The sequence below is a fragment of the Saccostrea cucullata genome, unplaced genomic scaffold (assembly GCF_032062105.1).
Source record: "Saccostrea cucullata isolate Sc308-1 unplaced genomic scaffold, CSIRO_AGI_Scuc_v1 ctg1191, whole genome shotgun sequence".
NCBI lineage: Eukaryota > Metazoa > Mollusca > Bivalvia > Ostreida > Ostreidae > Saccostrea > Saccostrea cuccullata.
Genome location: NW_026924059.1, coordinates 56889 through 73351, shown reverse-complemented (window position 1 = coordinate 73351; position 16463 = coordinate 56889). Strand labels below are relative to the sequence as shown.

General features: G+C 33.9%; 1 protein-coding gene across 1 annotated transcript; it reads left to right on the top strand.

The window, feature by feature from the left end:
* Positions 1-10295: 10295 nt before the first annotated feature.
* On the top strand, positions 10296-13097 carry LOC134265599 (uncharacterized). Its single transcript, XM_062747821.1, has 6 exons — positions 10296-10346; positions 11466-11540; positions 11677-11733; positions 11899-11973; positions 12114-12257; positions 12543-13097. The coding sequence occupies exons 1-5, from the start codon at positions 10296-10298 to the stop codon at positions 12231-12233; spliced, it is 378 nt and encodes a 125-aa protein (XP_062603805.1). The 3' UTR covers positions 12234-12257; positions 12543-13097.
* Positions 13098-16463: the final 3366 nt, after the last annotated feature.

Here is a 16463-nt window from a genome sequence, read left to right as displayed (position 1 = left end):
TTATTGGGGTGTGTGTTTTTTGAAGAAATTCGAAAAAAGATTTTGCTTGCCGAAAACTTCAAATACCATATTAATTTGTATTTTCACACCTTTTGGAAATAATAAAAAGTACAAAAAATCAATTTATCTAAATGAAATGATGTTCTCGGTTTTACTATCTTTTTTCATTTTTTTAATCATCAATTCAACCTTCAGATATAGGCCCGTTACGAACTGAATGAAGAATGATTGTTATGCTTAAGATGCCATCCTAGTCGTTTTTTTTTTTATAAAATTAATGACAGGAAGCTAATTCAGGATATACCCTCATCAACTGTAATACCGCTTGATAAACTTCGAACTCTAGATTACTTTGGAAATTGCAATTACAGTGTGCCTCGTTATTGAAATTGAAGGTCTTATATGCTATTAATGTTTATCGCTGAAAATATTTCTTCGACATGATTTGGGTTCAATGCGCGCATAAATTTCTCTCTTACAGTAAAGTGTTTCATCAACGTTCCATTCATTCACAGAAACCATCTTGAATTTAACAAACATGAAACTGAATATCATGAGTTCTTGATATTGCAGCTAATCTATGATTTATAGGGAAAAAATGATATGCACCTTTCCTAAGTATCTGTTATGATGCAAGCATTCAATCTTTCAAAGACATGTATGTCTCCACGAGAAAGTATTTTTTAAACATACAATTCTTTCAAAAATGACCAGGCAATTTGAACTAAATATAAAATTCAAATAGAGATAATTATTCTCTTAATTTGAAAGCATATGGTGAAAAGATTTAAAACAATTCCTTTAATATCGATCCCCTTGTACTTTGGGAATGTAATAAAGACTGTGAAATGGTCAATTTGCTGTAATTCTATAGGCTGTGACCTTTTTCTTTCACTTTCAATGTCTACTCGGTGCCTTAAGTGACGTGTAAATGACAGGCGCCCTACCCTGGTAAAAAGCTCACCATAAAACAATGTATGGGGGCTGCATTGATCCTTAAACAAGCAGATTGAAGATCAAGTGAAAATTTTTTTTAGAGATTTACAATCTTTACCTAAAAACCACCAACCATTACCAAAGAACAAGTCCCTTATAAGTGCAGCAACTTAGTGCAATATGTCAAACACTTCGATGATTTATTCATTTTTATGAAAAATGACTTGCTTCCTATGTAATGGTTTTGTGCACACTATATATCATTTCGATTTGGAGTCATCAAAGGACAAAGAATATGCTGACAATACTTGTGCAGCGTGTTGCAGCCATTCTAATGGATTTGCTCGAGAACCAAGACCTTGGTTAACCAGGGATTATTTGCAAACTTGCAAACAGGATGAATTTCAAGGACCCATGAAACCCAACTTCCTATTTAACTTTAAAATTACTTCTAGGTTTAATTTTATTCTCTCTTTCTATTAACCAAATGTGCATGGTCGCTCCGTTTAAATAGATACATGTAGTGTATATGGAGGTTTTGTATAGCTCATAAAGATCTTTTATTATGTCTGGCGATCAGGATGCACTGTTGAATGTAACAATTTGCAATTCTTGGTTTCCATTTTTTAACCATATCTATAGGTTCTGAATACACTCCCGATTAAGTTCACACCGAAGATAAGAGTATTTGGAGACTATGATTATTGTTCTGGATTTGTTTCGGAACGTTGAGTTCAGATTTGGTAAGTTGCAATGCTACATATCTGATGTTAGGAGCATATTGCTTGAAGCCAGAGCTCAGGAACTCTAGTTCAATATTTATTTATTTCTTTGATAATTTAAATAAAAACGAATCTTATCCTGTCTTTTATCTCCAGTTCGAACGAAGACGAAGTTGAAATTACAGCGGCGGTAAATTCAAAATCGACGAAGATGCCTTTAGAACCAATAAATAAAATTTGCACTCTTTGATCTTTGTTTCCACATTTGTTTCCTAATTGTGTCGAAAAATAAAACCAAGAATAAAAGGACTCATATACTTTATATTGCAGTGATAATAGCTTGTTTTGTGAGTTTTGCTGAGTGAATTATGGCTCGAAAGCAATAAATAAAAAATACAGCTCTCTCAATCGGGGCATAATAGCCGGACATATTACACAATATATCTACCAGCATGTCAACTCGGTTCTGCGACTTCAGACGTCACAAAGAACTTTCTCGCAGGAAGTTTTTCGGTCACTTTGCAGGGGACCATCAATATTCTACACGGTCTTGAACGTCGCCAATAAGCAAAGCTCGACAGTTTGGATTAGTGCGATTTACGGTTTCGATTAGTGCTCCGCCAATTTTCCACTTGGGTAATGACTCCTCGTCAAACTCATCAGAGGGTGTCTCAAGATATATGGTATAATTTTCGCACTGTATTTTTCGTCGTCTATTTTGAAATAACTATTAAGCAAGGTCTGGAAGGAAATGATTCAAAGACTTTAAATCAAACAAAAATATATTTTTTTCTTTCTTATGTACTTAACATGTATTTATGTTAAAACTCAAGGTTTGTATCTTTTATGGAAAGTGCAATTTGCATAAATTTAGTAATTTTGCATGTTTTTAAACATATCCTGGATACTCGTTTCTAGCAATTTAACTTTTTTCAATAATTTTAATCTGTTTAAAATGAGTGCTTTCATTGCATTTAACGGTTTTGGTTTGTTTTCAAAACAAAGTCATTAAACATTTTATATGCTTTCAAACCAGTTTCAGCCAAATTGAATGGACGAAACTTGATAACACCACATGATATTGCGTTTTAAAGTCTACTAAAATTTAAAGTGTTTATTTCGGCCATTGCCGTCGAGGGAGTTGTCGTTATTTCTAGAAATTATCCTAGTGTGGCGTATTTAATTCGAAAAGTATATTACACACCATTAATCAAAGCGTCATTTTTTGTAAGTTTTAATCTCTGTAGATTGAATGTATCGTGTCAATATACAAGTTTACCTCGAGTTAACTTATCAGAGCAGAAAGTTTGAGGAAAACATTTATTGGATACTTCTAGTTTGTAAGACAAAATTTTGATGTATTTTAGGTATAATGAATAAAATAATGACGTCGGTTCATGGGACAATCTTGATGAACGACTTCTAATTTATTTTTTTACTTAGTTTATTTAGTTTATTTCATTCTCAGCATATTTGTTTGGCTGTAATTGTTTGGGAAGTGAATTGCTATAAGTAAGAGTATAATTAACTATATAGAGAGAGTATATGGACGAGGAAACCCATATGGACTACTGTAGTATCTCAAACTTCGAACAAGGAAGAAAAAACTCTATGAATCCAAGTGTCACCCCAGTAAGATAAGATTACCACGATCTGCATATTCTCAAGCTTTAATGTGGCGCAGTGGCTGTCGTACATATACATGTTCAGTAACATCTCCGTTCCATGTTATGAATATGGATTAAGTAATTGTTAAAGTTTTTTGGAAGGGCCATCATTTTTGGGGCCTACCTAAATGCATGGCTCTCGTCATATTGCATACCCTCGCAGAAAGAGAAAACTTAGCACAGTTTAACGTGTGCATGCATGTTTGCGTTTTTTTTTTAAAAGAATGAGTAATAGAATAATGTGATTTATATTAAAAACTGGCTAGTGTCTCTTTTCAATCAAGATTTAACCCTCGAAGCAAATTTTTTAAACAGAATGGCCTATAATTTTTTTTCTCAATCTAAGAATTATAAATAGAAAATGAATCGATTCAATTATTATATCCGATATTTTATAAGGAAGCAATATTCTGTGTCTTTCAAAAGCTGCAGATACTAAGAACATTGTTCGTAATATCCATTATCTTACGGCTTTCCTGAGGGTTTCTGTTTGATAACATTAATGCAATTGTGGTTGGTTAATATCCTGCATGCACATAATGTTTAAGTCTGTCTCTTTATATCACGAAGAAATTCAATTAAATCCTTTCAATCCGTACCAGCATCCGAGGTTAGTTCATCATCAGTGGAAATCTCGGACATAAATGAAACAATTTAGGAGTGTCAAGAACTAGGTTTTGATATTAGAATTTTTTTATCACGTTTGTAATACATAATATGGTGGTCAGGTATTGGGTATTTTATATGAATGAAAGAATGATACAGCTCACTGTTGATTATGTTCAGGGGAGCAATACTATTATTTGGTCATTTGGCCAGAAGATGAAAAATGAAAATTCCAAAACCTCATTGTCCATAGACACTACACCATCTATAATGTTCCAAAATATGAATTTCAATTTTGGCTGTTAAGATTGTATGAGAAATCCCCATACGAAAATGTGTAGTTGACCGTCAACTAGTCGTCAACTGATAATGTAAAAACAGTTGACCACTAGGAATTGAAATCTTTTCTAAATAGCGTTCAACTGATTTGCATAAAATGGTCAATTGACCATTAGTTGAATGCTAATACTTAGAAATTTTTATGCAAAAAAGAGTTGACCACTAGTTGAACACTCCGAGTTGTTAGAAAATCTCTCTGACTCTATAGATCACAAGAAGGGGAAAGTGTAATAGACAAATTGATGAACCACAATAACAACAACTTATTCAATGAAAAATGAAGAATGGTCGGGTATAAAACCTCATTTTCGAACGCCCGTTCGGACACGAGGGTGAAAATGAAATTGCAAAACCGAACAGCTTATTCAAAGGACACAACCAATCACATTCATGATTTTGGCTATTGGTTAAAAATAGAAGTACTTGGAACTAGGTTTGTGTAAAATGCTTCATTTTTTACTTCCAGGTTTCCCCAAGGGTGAAAATGTAAATACCGAAATAATTTTGCACATCCACAAGTCACACAGCTAGCCTAAATTGTTACAAACGTAATGATGAATTGATTTATGCGTAAAATATAATTAATTGCGGCTTCTGCGGCAGTGACCCAAGAGTATATTTTGAGGTAAATTCTTTCATGCAGGCTTTATAACTGTCTTTTGACCAATATGTTACTCACTTATTTGTATTTGATGAAGATTTTATCCTGTATAGAATAACAGTGGTAAATGACGACAATAAAATTGGGAGAGAATTAAAGCGCTTACCTAACAAAGTATCTAAAGACTTCAGAAATAAAATTATTTTTGGTAAAAAGTATACTTGGAGGTGTACTCTTAAAATTCTTGTTTGTTATTAATACTTAGAAATGTCTTTCAACAATATACTTGTACGTATAATATTGTACAGTCTGACCCTTTGAAGGGTTTTTGGGTTTCAACATCAAAGAAAATTGTTCGTGTGCAATGATGCTATTGATCTTCGGAGAATTCACATTTATTTAATTTGAGAGAAATTAATGGTTTTCTTCGAGTTCTCCATCTCGTCTATCTCGAATCCTCGTTTTAGTTGTAATTTAAAAATGTAAAAGGAATAAATCTATTATGGAATCATTTGATTTCCTGGATGGCGGTCTCCATAATGTTAGTGAGTTTTATCTTTCATCCATTGGAGTGTATATATCAAGTAATGCTTTATCGTGCGTGTTGTTCGTTATTACGGGAATAAAACATAAAAACAGTTTTTTTGATAGAAAATGTTTTTAAAATGTTTTCTCCTAGTACAGAATTGTCATCATTTCTCTTTTACTAGTACTTCACTATTTCAAAATGTCATTGGTTAAATGACGATTACACGATGGCTTCACCAATGCAATTCTTCAAAAGTGAACAGGAAGTGAACAGACCTGAAGCTTTTGCATGCAAAGAAAAAGACTTTTAGTATACTTATTGTTAGTCTATGATTTATACACTGATTTGACGACGGATTTTTCCGTTATTTCTCGATCATGGCAAGGAGCACAAGGCGGGTGTGACCGGTCGGCAGGGGATGCTTACTCCTCCATGGCACCCAATCCCACCTCTGATGTTTTGGAGGTCCGTGTTTGCTCTGCTCCTATTTTGTATTGTTTATGGACTTTTGATTTTAAATACTGTTCGTTAACTCCATATGTTTCATCAAGTTTACTTATTTTAAATTCACATTAAAACAACAAAACATGCAATATGATGAACATGAAAAAAACTTAAATTGATAATTATTAAGATATAGATGTTTCAAATTTGTTCCAAACCCCTTAACAAGATTTTCACGACTTTGTCTTACATGTAAAACGAGACCTTGGAAATAGATTTTTTCCACACCCCCTCATTTTCTCTTTATTGGAATTCCTCCGTCTAAGGAACAGGCATTTATGAACCTTGGAATGGTTGTTTTCATTCCACACTACACAACTTAATCTCGTCTCGCATTTTAATGATGATTACACTTTTCCGGAGTTGAAACAGGGATTAACCAACATTTGTAAAAAGTCTGGCTCTTGATTGAGCTTTCGCTTGATATATGGTATACTTAAGTTAAAAATAAGGGCTAGTCTTCTATGCTTCAAAGCTTTGAAATTCAAACATCCACAATGACTTTTATTACGGAAGTCAATTACAAATTATAGAACTTTCTAAAGCTATCTTTTTTTTACTAGTATAGTAAGCATTTATATACAGTATCTTGAATTACAAAGAAGGACATGTGCACAGCAGATGGTCAAAAAATGTCAATATCATTACAATGAGACATCTTTACGGATGCATGACCACTCGGTAAAATTTTGTTTTAGTGACCGAAACAGTATTCCTTTCAGTTAGAGTGGTTAAGAAATTGTTTGGAATTGTTTGGAATGCAATAAGAGTTGACTTTGAGCCGCGATAAAAACAAAAAAAGGGGGAAAATACATCAATTACGTCAGGTTACCTCGGTTGTTATGAATGACAAATTGCTCATCGTTGAATAATTGAAACGCCATTCTATCTCTTATTACTGAAAACTAACAAATATAAAAATATTGAAAAACATGCACTCAAACCATTGACGCGACTCCTTAGAGAGACAAAGACAAATGAATTCGCAAAAATAAGACTTTCTGCTCTGAGAATATCTGCATGAGTACGGGGGAAATTTTTTTAAATCAAACTTTGTAAACAACAGAATATAAACAAGATATATCTTATCGGACTTGAAAGGATTATCAATGAAATTAATGATGTCTTGGTCCTCAATACGTACATATTGGCAAGCTATTGCAAAAACGTCAGACTATAAGATATAGCTTGTCTTTTTTCGAATACAGATAATTCATTTCTAACTATTTAATACAACGGACTCATGGAGGGTGTGACTGTACAGCAAGGGATGCTTACTCAACCCGGGCACCTGATTCCTCATCTGGCATTTCTTGGGGTCATTTTAGTTGGTGTTTACAGTTTTGTATTGTTTGCAGGTTTTGGAGATCAATTGTTATTTGTTTTCTTTACTTATTTCATTAATGTCCTTTGATTGAATAATATTAAATTCAAAAATAGATATAAATATCAAGGAACCTTGCAGGGGTAGCATGTCTGTTGTAACATCTCCGTTTATATATATATATATATATATTTTTTAAAAATCATTTTAATAATGTGAAAGACAGTTCCTATCTCACATTCCTGCAAAACATTGACAGACAATATTTAACAAAAAGGTTAGTTATCTGTACATTTTATCACAAAGTGTTATGATAGTGAAAGAAAAGCATCAATAAAGTCTCATTTATCCTGTATGGTTTCGTAAATTGAATTTGACAAAGAGGGATATATTTTTTCTCATCAAAGATCGTAGTCTGTCGATATTGCGATTTATCAGTTTAGTTTTGGCTATGGCCTGTCTGGGATTGTGTAAACTTGTACCAGGCCCAAGGTAAGGCGTATTGTTCGGAGTGATGTTATAAATCATATCTCCGACAAAATTTTTCAAAAACCGTTTTGTTTGTGGTTTTTGAATTCATCTCTGAGATCGATGTTGTACATCACGTCCCTGATCCCTTATCTCTGGAATCATATTTTTAATGGCAAATGAAAGAGTAATTGCCAGAAATGTTGAAGGACAACTTAACAATGCAGCGTTTCAAAAATCCGCTGCAACTGAAGTAGTTTGAGCCGCAGAGCCGATAAGAAAATACGTAATGCATTGCTATTAGCTTGGGATCCAGAATCATATAAACTAATTAATTTTAACAGACATTTATCTTAAAGCTGACTGACTTTGTGTTAAGTCATGTGTGTTTATGGTAAGCTTCAGGCTTAAATAAGATCAGCAACAAGTCAGTGTAAAATCTCTCGCTCTCTCTCTCTCTGATACAGTATCAATGGGTGTTAAAAGTATTTTGCCCCCCTCACAATTTTCAACCTTTCTTTAATTCAAGTTATGCGCTATTGAAAAACCCTTTTTTTCTCATTTTGAATTGTATTTATGTCTCTGTTTTTTTTGGGTTTTTTTTGTATGAATATTATATCCCTCCAAAATGCTTCTAAATAAATATGGAAGAATTGGACAAGAACGGGTTGCCTAGACATGGATTCTGTGTCAATATGTACAAACTGATGGGTAATATTCAGGTTTTTAAGAGACACATTTATTCGGACAAATCGAGAGAGAGAGAGAGAGGGGAGAAAGAGAGAGATGAGAAACAGACGTAATCAAAGAGAAAATCTCAATCCCCTATCATTCACCATATCAAATCAAAAGTAAAGTGCAACTCTGAAATCATATATTCTTTTTAAATATAATCACACCTATGTCAGGTAACCTGTAACCAAATTTTAAAATTTATAGGAATAAAAATTTGTTGTTAAATTCTAAATTTAAAAATTACGATCTGAAATCAATGTATAATAGAAAGTAATAAGCACAATTGAAATTTTGTACAAGTTGTACGATCTTTTAATAAAACAAGCCTCCCTTTTTAATTAATTTTGTTAAATAAAATTGTTCCCTCGGCTTAGTGCATTTTTTCCTTTAGAAAGTAATATTGGCATATTGATTCAATCTGCATTTCGCAGCAGTTGTAAGATTTCTAATTTTATTGAATGTCTTTGTGAAGATTTGTCGGTATATTGATAAAATGCATAAGAAGAGCGATAACTGTTTTCTGCATTCTTAAGTTATATAGTAAGTTGTAAGTTTCAGCAAAATATTCAAGAATTTGTATCCAGAAATTGTTGTTCGGAGATAAGATAAATAAGTACCTAATTTTTTGTATTTAAAATTTTACAAGATCGATCGAGAATGTGGTACAAAATGCGGTACCGTTATTGGACTGTCAAAATTCTCTGTATGAAATATATATGGAGAAAACGAACAGTATTCAAGGTCAAAAGTCCATTTTAAATATCAGTGAAGTCGAGCAAACACGGACATTTAAAACATCAGGGGTGGAATCGGTACCATGAAGGAGTGAGCATCCCCTACCGACCGGTCACACCAGCCGTGTGCTCCTTGTCGCGATAAGTAATTATGCAATATTTGTTTGGGGGTTTTTTAAATAAAGGAGGATAGACTTGCTTATCTTTTTACACTCGAGATCATATATACATTTGAAAACTGCATGATTTTTCATACAGACTCTGCAAAGATATTTACTTTTAAAGTAATAATGGTTAATTAATTTGAGCTGAAAACCATGCACAGAAGATAGAAAGAAGGATATTTGTAAAAAAAAAAAAGAAAAGAAATAGTTGCATTTTTATTTTAAAAAAAACATTAACGAGATGGAAAAAAAACAGCTTTTTCCAAAATGTTCTTCGGAGAAAATTTGCACAAAATGTGCAGGTGGGATATTAAAAAATTAACATTATTATAACAAAAAAAATAAAGGTTTGAGAAATTTGAATGACGGGTGGAAAATCAACGGACCGGTGCATATTTTATCGCATACATGTAAAAGATGGACAATAGTAAAAATTGAATCATATAAAGGACAAGTAACATGTCTTATACGTTTTTCCCAACAAGGTTTTAGCGATCTATTTGGGTGGATCAAAGGATTAAAGGATTTTAATCAGATTGTCTCTTCGTCTCGTTTTGTATTAATGAACTCTGGCAGAAGTTTTGTGAAAATTGATGACAACAGCAAACCTGTGACCTAGGCTACATGTACAATAAAATGTGGCGGGAACTAGGCTATTGCACTTCCAGTATTATGACGTCACATGTCAATCAACAACATGAACATGATAAACAGACTAATTTTTCTAATATACTGAAAGGATTAACTTAAGAAAGGAAAAACAAAAGGTAAGTCATCAATGATTTTACTTTTTTCAATTTGTAGCAAACATTTGCGGCCTAGCTTTACTTGTTGTTCTTGGTGATGACGTCATGCTTGGTAACTGCTAGGTAGCGTTGCGTTTTGGTTACTGTTGTTAGTTACTCACTTCGATCAGTAGCGATCAGACGTGCATTTCACAGAGCGCAAAAAATCACAAATTTCACAATGAAAAGACAAAGATCTTCAGAGAGAAAGAGTCAGAGTGTGTCTAAGAGGGTAATTCTTCAGGAAATAAAATTTTATTGGTCTTAAATGCTTGATTTTTATGAGAAACGCCCAACTTTGCCATTGGGGTTGGAGGAGGGGGGGTACACAAATTTCAAAGACGGCAAAGGGTAGATCTATTCTAGCTAGCACAAATCGCCTATTTTAAAACAATCGAGAGATGACATCTGAAGAAAAAGTGCAAGTTAAATAGATCTCCTAGATTCTATATAGGTATTTAAAATAAAAACAGAGATTTGTAATGTAAGCTCTGGTGCTGATAATAATATTGAAATAGGGAGAGACCCGGAGGGGGTAATTCATGAGGAGGTAGGGGATGGGTTACCGGTAAATATAAAGTCTATTGAAAAACTGTAAGATCATTATTCTATACCCTATCTTTAAAGCTAAACAAACTATAGAGACGTGAAACAGATCTATTATACGTCTCTGAACGAGCAAAAACACAATGTTCACAGAATCAGAGGAAATGTGGTAGGCCCTACGAAAATACACAAAATCTTTATCGGGCTTTTTCTTTTAAAATAACCCGCAATTTTTCTGCTGAATCCAATTTCGATCACATCAATTTTGAATGCATACTTACTGTATAAGGTACAATGTGTTGAAGAAACATTTGTTGTGACCTGTCTAGGTCGACGAACGCGAACATTTGTAAATAAATGTAGGGGAGCCTACTCAATAACAAACGAATGTTGAGTTGCCCCCCTTTGATAAAGAGGGCGGGGATGTCTATATCAGCAACCCCAATGTATATATATTTGCAAATGAAGGACAGTTTTCAACGAACATAAGTTAGTCGTAGTCACTTAACGAACATGATAAAATTTCAAGAAATATATATTTTCTTGCAATTCAAATTGACATAGATATATTACGTGTATTTTGATGGAAATTAAAGGGAATTTGGATTTTTTTGCTTTCAACTAAAAGTAGATAAAAATGTTTTCAGCTACATGTAAACTATAAATAAACCAGGAATGCATACAGTATTTAATTTATATAATTTTAATATATACCTTGAAGTGCAGATAAGAAAGACAAACATAATGAATTCCTTATCTTCAATAATAATAGACATTAATTTTCATTGTTTTCATTTTGTTTTAGGGCCGTATAGACGTCTCATCGGATGACAGTCGTCAGTGGTACGAGGTGATGCTTGCCCTGGCGGCCAAATCAACTGTAAGTCTCTCTCTCTCTCTCTCTCTCTCTCTCTCTCTCTCTCTCTCTCTCTCTCTCTCTCTCTCTCTCTCTCTCTCTCTCTCTCTCTCTCTCTCTCTCGTGAATACTCTCTATAATATCTATCCTTTCTCTCCAGGGCAAACCAGTCTTTACTTCTGCTGCTCACGAGTGGAGAGAGCACATTAAAGACTGGGTAAGAGTCTTAATGTGGAAATTGTTCAAGATCAAAACATCAAAATGTATCGTATTTCTATGTGTTAATACCCATTTCATGGCATTTATAAATGCTTATTTTTCTTTTGGTTATATGAATGTTCTTTGTTTGATAAGAAACTAAGAAAACTTCTATTTTTGTTAGTATGAGTTGACCCATGCCATCAACAAGTCCGAGGAGCGTAGGGAGCTACCCACCATACCTCAACCTACGCATCAGGTACGTGCTGCACTCACATTGTTCAAACGCAATTATATAACACCTTGTGGTCATAAATATAAGTATGAAGCTTTTCTTTTCCTTTTTCTTGAACATTTAAGTCATATTTAACTGTCATTTACGATGTTTGTGTCTTGTAGATGGAGTGGTTGGCTAGAGTGAATTTTAAGCACAGACCCATGCGCCGTAACTTACCAGAACAGAGACGTAATAAAGTCTCCAAGAAACAAGACCTGAATTCCTCTTTTTACGTCTACTAAACACTGCTAAAGAGGAGGATTTTGGTGAGTTAAACACCGGAAACCAGTATATTAGATATATGATTGAACTCCCTAATTTTCTGGGCTTTTTTCTCTCGTTGTTTTCATGGATTGAAGAAACCATAAAATCATGTGCCCTTATGGAAGTGTTTTTATACTTCAAGTTTTTCTCCAGCATTGAAAAAAAAATTACAACTACCTCCCCCCCCCCCCAAAAAAAAAAAAACCCCGTTGGATGCTGAATGTCCCTTTTCACAACCTGTAAAGTTTGATAAATATTCTAAGACTGTATGTATTCATGTCTCGTAGGTATTGGATAGATACACATGTAGTTTGCAAGAATCCGAGACACACTGACCACTGACTGCAACATCCATCAGAATACTGTGCACTGAGAGCAACTGATTGTATTGTATTCTTTTATGGACCCAAGTGCCTGACTTTACAGTGTTATTTTAAAGACCTTCTCAGTGCTTACGTCACAACCATCATAGTACCGTGTACTGACTGTGCTTTCATGGATCCAAGTGTTTGACTACACGTACATAGTGTACTACACGTACTAGTACATACAGTGTCACTGTGCTCATACTTTTCTATGCATTGCATTTTACCAGGCGCTGTGTGTGACTTTGCATGACATTTGCTGCGTGCTTAGCAGACGTGATTTTCCCTTACTGGGCAAAGTTTTATTTGCCTTTATATTGTGACACTCACCATTACCATAATCAATTTTAATTTCTTTTGTAAAAATGGTGATGGACCTTTAGAAGAGTGCATTTCTTATTAACTTTATATAAGTGATTCATTTTTTTTTTGTATATAGTACTTGCATGTTACTTTTGTTGTTGTTTTAATATTCTTTAAACAGATGAGTTTGCCTTAGAGTTGTTAACTTTCATCATCATCATCGTCGTCGTCCTTTACACCTTGTGGTATGTAGGACAGCAACAGACTTCCTATACGTACTCTTGTCTATTCTGGACCAGCCTAGTTGATTCCCATATGTTTGGTGCATGGAACCTTAAAGTAGGCAAGACGTTCCTGTGTGCCAAAAGAACAGCAACTCAAATTCAAAACTCAAATTAAACTATCAATCGATACCCTGGTTAGGGACATTCACTAAATGATGCAACACCCCATCCTCCCCCAAAATTAGAAAAACACGAAAAGCAGGGTTATGTAAATATTTAATTCCCTTAAAGGTAGAGATTTTAAGGTCAGACGACACGTTCCTCAAAAATATATAATTTTCCCCAAGAATTTGTCATTGAAGTAAAGGTAAATAAACTTGTCAAGTTTCCTCACAAAAAATTAGGGTACCTTACCAGGCATTTGGCCAAGATACCATAGGGTCATATTTCTTATATAGCCCCTATGGGTCATCTTCAAAATGGCCTATAACACAATTTTTGGTGTACTTATATTTAAAAACATTTTGAAAATAATGTAGAAATCAGAAGAGAATGACAAATATGAATAATTTTTCATATAGTACCAAGAGATCCAAATTATATATATTTGAGGAAAGTGTCGTCTGACCTTAAGCACAGCCTTCAAAAATACTTGGTCAGTGTAACCCTATCATTCAAGTGTTCTCTGTAAACCTATAAACATGTAGACCCACGACTGGAAGGCCTTGGCATATAAAATTCTTCTGGAATGAAGACATTTCCAAGGGCATATCTGAAATTGAAGCACTTTCATGTGAAGATTATGAGATTCGGAAATAAGAAGTAACGAGATGTGATCATTAGATCTGAGGTACACGTATGGGAACGATCTTTCTCTTTTCATAATAGATTACAGAATATCCGCTTGATTTTGGTCCGTGTAACACTTAACAATTCAAATTTCTAAAATGATTTTGAGTTTTAAAATGTTAATATAGTAGTTCAAATATCTAAATTTCAAAAACTCAAACTGATTTGGTATACCAGTATTAAATTTTGATATTTTAGTTCAAAAATCTAAATTTTCAAATTTCCAAACAGGTTTTATAACTTTCAGTTTTTAGATTTTTACCTTAAAGATTTGAACGGTACTAAGATTTCGTCTGGAACTGCATCCGTTGTTTGCAGAACGAACGGGGTGAGGGAATGTTGGCGTAGAGGATACGAGGTATAAGGTATAGGCGCTGTGTGGCCGTAAGGTAAAAACAAAGTATACATGTAGGTGTACCGTATTCCCAAAGGTCCACCAATATACAATTCCAGAGATAAAACAAATGATGAAGGATTCCGCATTTATTAGATGAGTCTCAACGATGGCAACAGTTTACATAAATCAACAGACAGACATATTAAAATGATCGAGTCGGATTTGGCCGAAGTGGCCCCGGACTCAGAGTCCTAACGAGTCGGACGTGGCCGAGACTGACCTCCGTTTATTCCAGACTGAAGATTGAAATTATACATGACTATTTATAAGAATGTACATAATGAGTAAATATATGACAGGTGTTGGCATGAAGTAAAATGAGTGAAAGATTCACAGGTATGGACTAATTAAATAAACTCAATGATTCTTTGATGTTTGGACATGAAAACAGATAATTACACAATGTTGTTATAAGAGATTAGCATGAGATAGCACTCAGAACAATGTGAGCAGGCACTAAAAGCGTTCATGTCTGAAAAACTCGGAATAACGGATGAAATTCCATTTCATCGAGTACATCGTATGGGCCGGAAGCAAGAGGCAAAATCTCGGGCAGTTGTGGCAAAATTTGTAAACTTTAAGGATCGTGAAAAGGTCCGAAAAACTGCAATCACGGTGATCACCGATCTTCGGGAACGAGGCGATCAAGGCAACGCAGATTTCAGTGTATTCGAGCAATTTCCCAAGGAAATAAACGATAACCGGAAAATATTATACCCGCATTACAAAGAAGCTAAACGACAGGGCATCAAAGCGCAACTGGTTATGGATAAACTCTATATCAATGGCGAGCGATTCGTGGCGACAGATTTCGGTCAGGAAAACCCATACAACGCACCAGCGGCACCACACAACGTAGATCCGCGCCTAACTCCAATGGCCCGTGAATTTCGACCATTCAACAGACGCGGCTCAGTAAGTCAAAGGTAGGATAACCTAGGAGGAAATCTACCACGTGACAATTTAGTGGACAGTGATCCAACCGACTCTCTCGATTCATCCACTGGAACTGATTGCAAACTTAAAATCTTAGGATTAAACGTTTGTGGTTTAAGTAGACGCATAAATTATCCAGAATTTTCAACATTTATCTCTTCCTTTGATATATTGTGTTTTACAGAGACAAAAACTGATGATACTACACCGATTGATCACAATTATTTTTTGTTTGATGCTAAAAATAGGCACGGATTTTCAAACAGACGTTCTGGTGGTATTGTAATTGGATACAAAAAATCTATCAAAGATTATGTAACTATCGTTCACACAGAGTGTAAATTTGTTCACTGGTTAAGATTAAAATCTTCTTTAATTAATTCAGATAAAGACTTGATTTTAGGTGTTGTTTATATACCACCAGAAAGTTCTATATATAGTTCAAGGGAAGCTTTTGAAGAAATTGAACTTGAATTTTTGAATTTACAGAGTGAATTTAGCCATATATGCCTAATTGGAGATTTTAATGCAAGAACTTCTGATAGAGATGATTTTATTGAACCAGATGACATATCAAATCAAGAATTTGAGTTAGATGATCCCAGTTTAGACTGTCTCTCAAATGTATTTGAATTACAAAAGATAAATGTACCAAGGAAACAAAATCATTAGATAAAACAAAGAATAATTTTGGAAACAATTTATTAAATTTTTGTAAAAATAACAATATGTATTTATTGAATGGAAGATTAGAAGAGGGTAAATTTACTACAACAAAATCAAGTGTGGTCGATTATTGTATATGTAGTGTTGAATTTTTGAAACATGTGCAAAATTTTTCTGTACTAGAATTCAATAGGTTATATTCTGATATCCATATGCCACTACTTTGTGAAATAAGTGTGAACTCATATATCTCAAATGATAACTACCAAACTAAAGAAGAAAGTAAGAAAAATAAAAATAATTTTTCATGTCAGAAGATAAAACCATGGGATAATGAAAAAACAGAAGAATTTTGTCAAAATATTGATTTAAATGTTCTAAGAAAATTAAAATATGACTTGAGCAATATTGATATCAATGATTTAAATAAAAATCAGGTTAATGAAATCTTTTCAGACACTGTAGGTC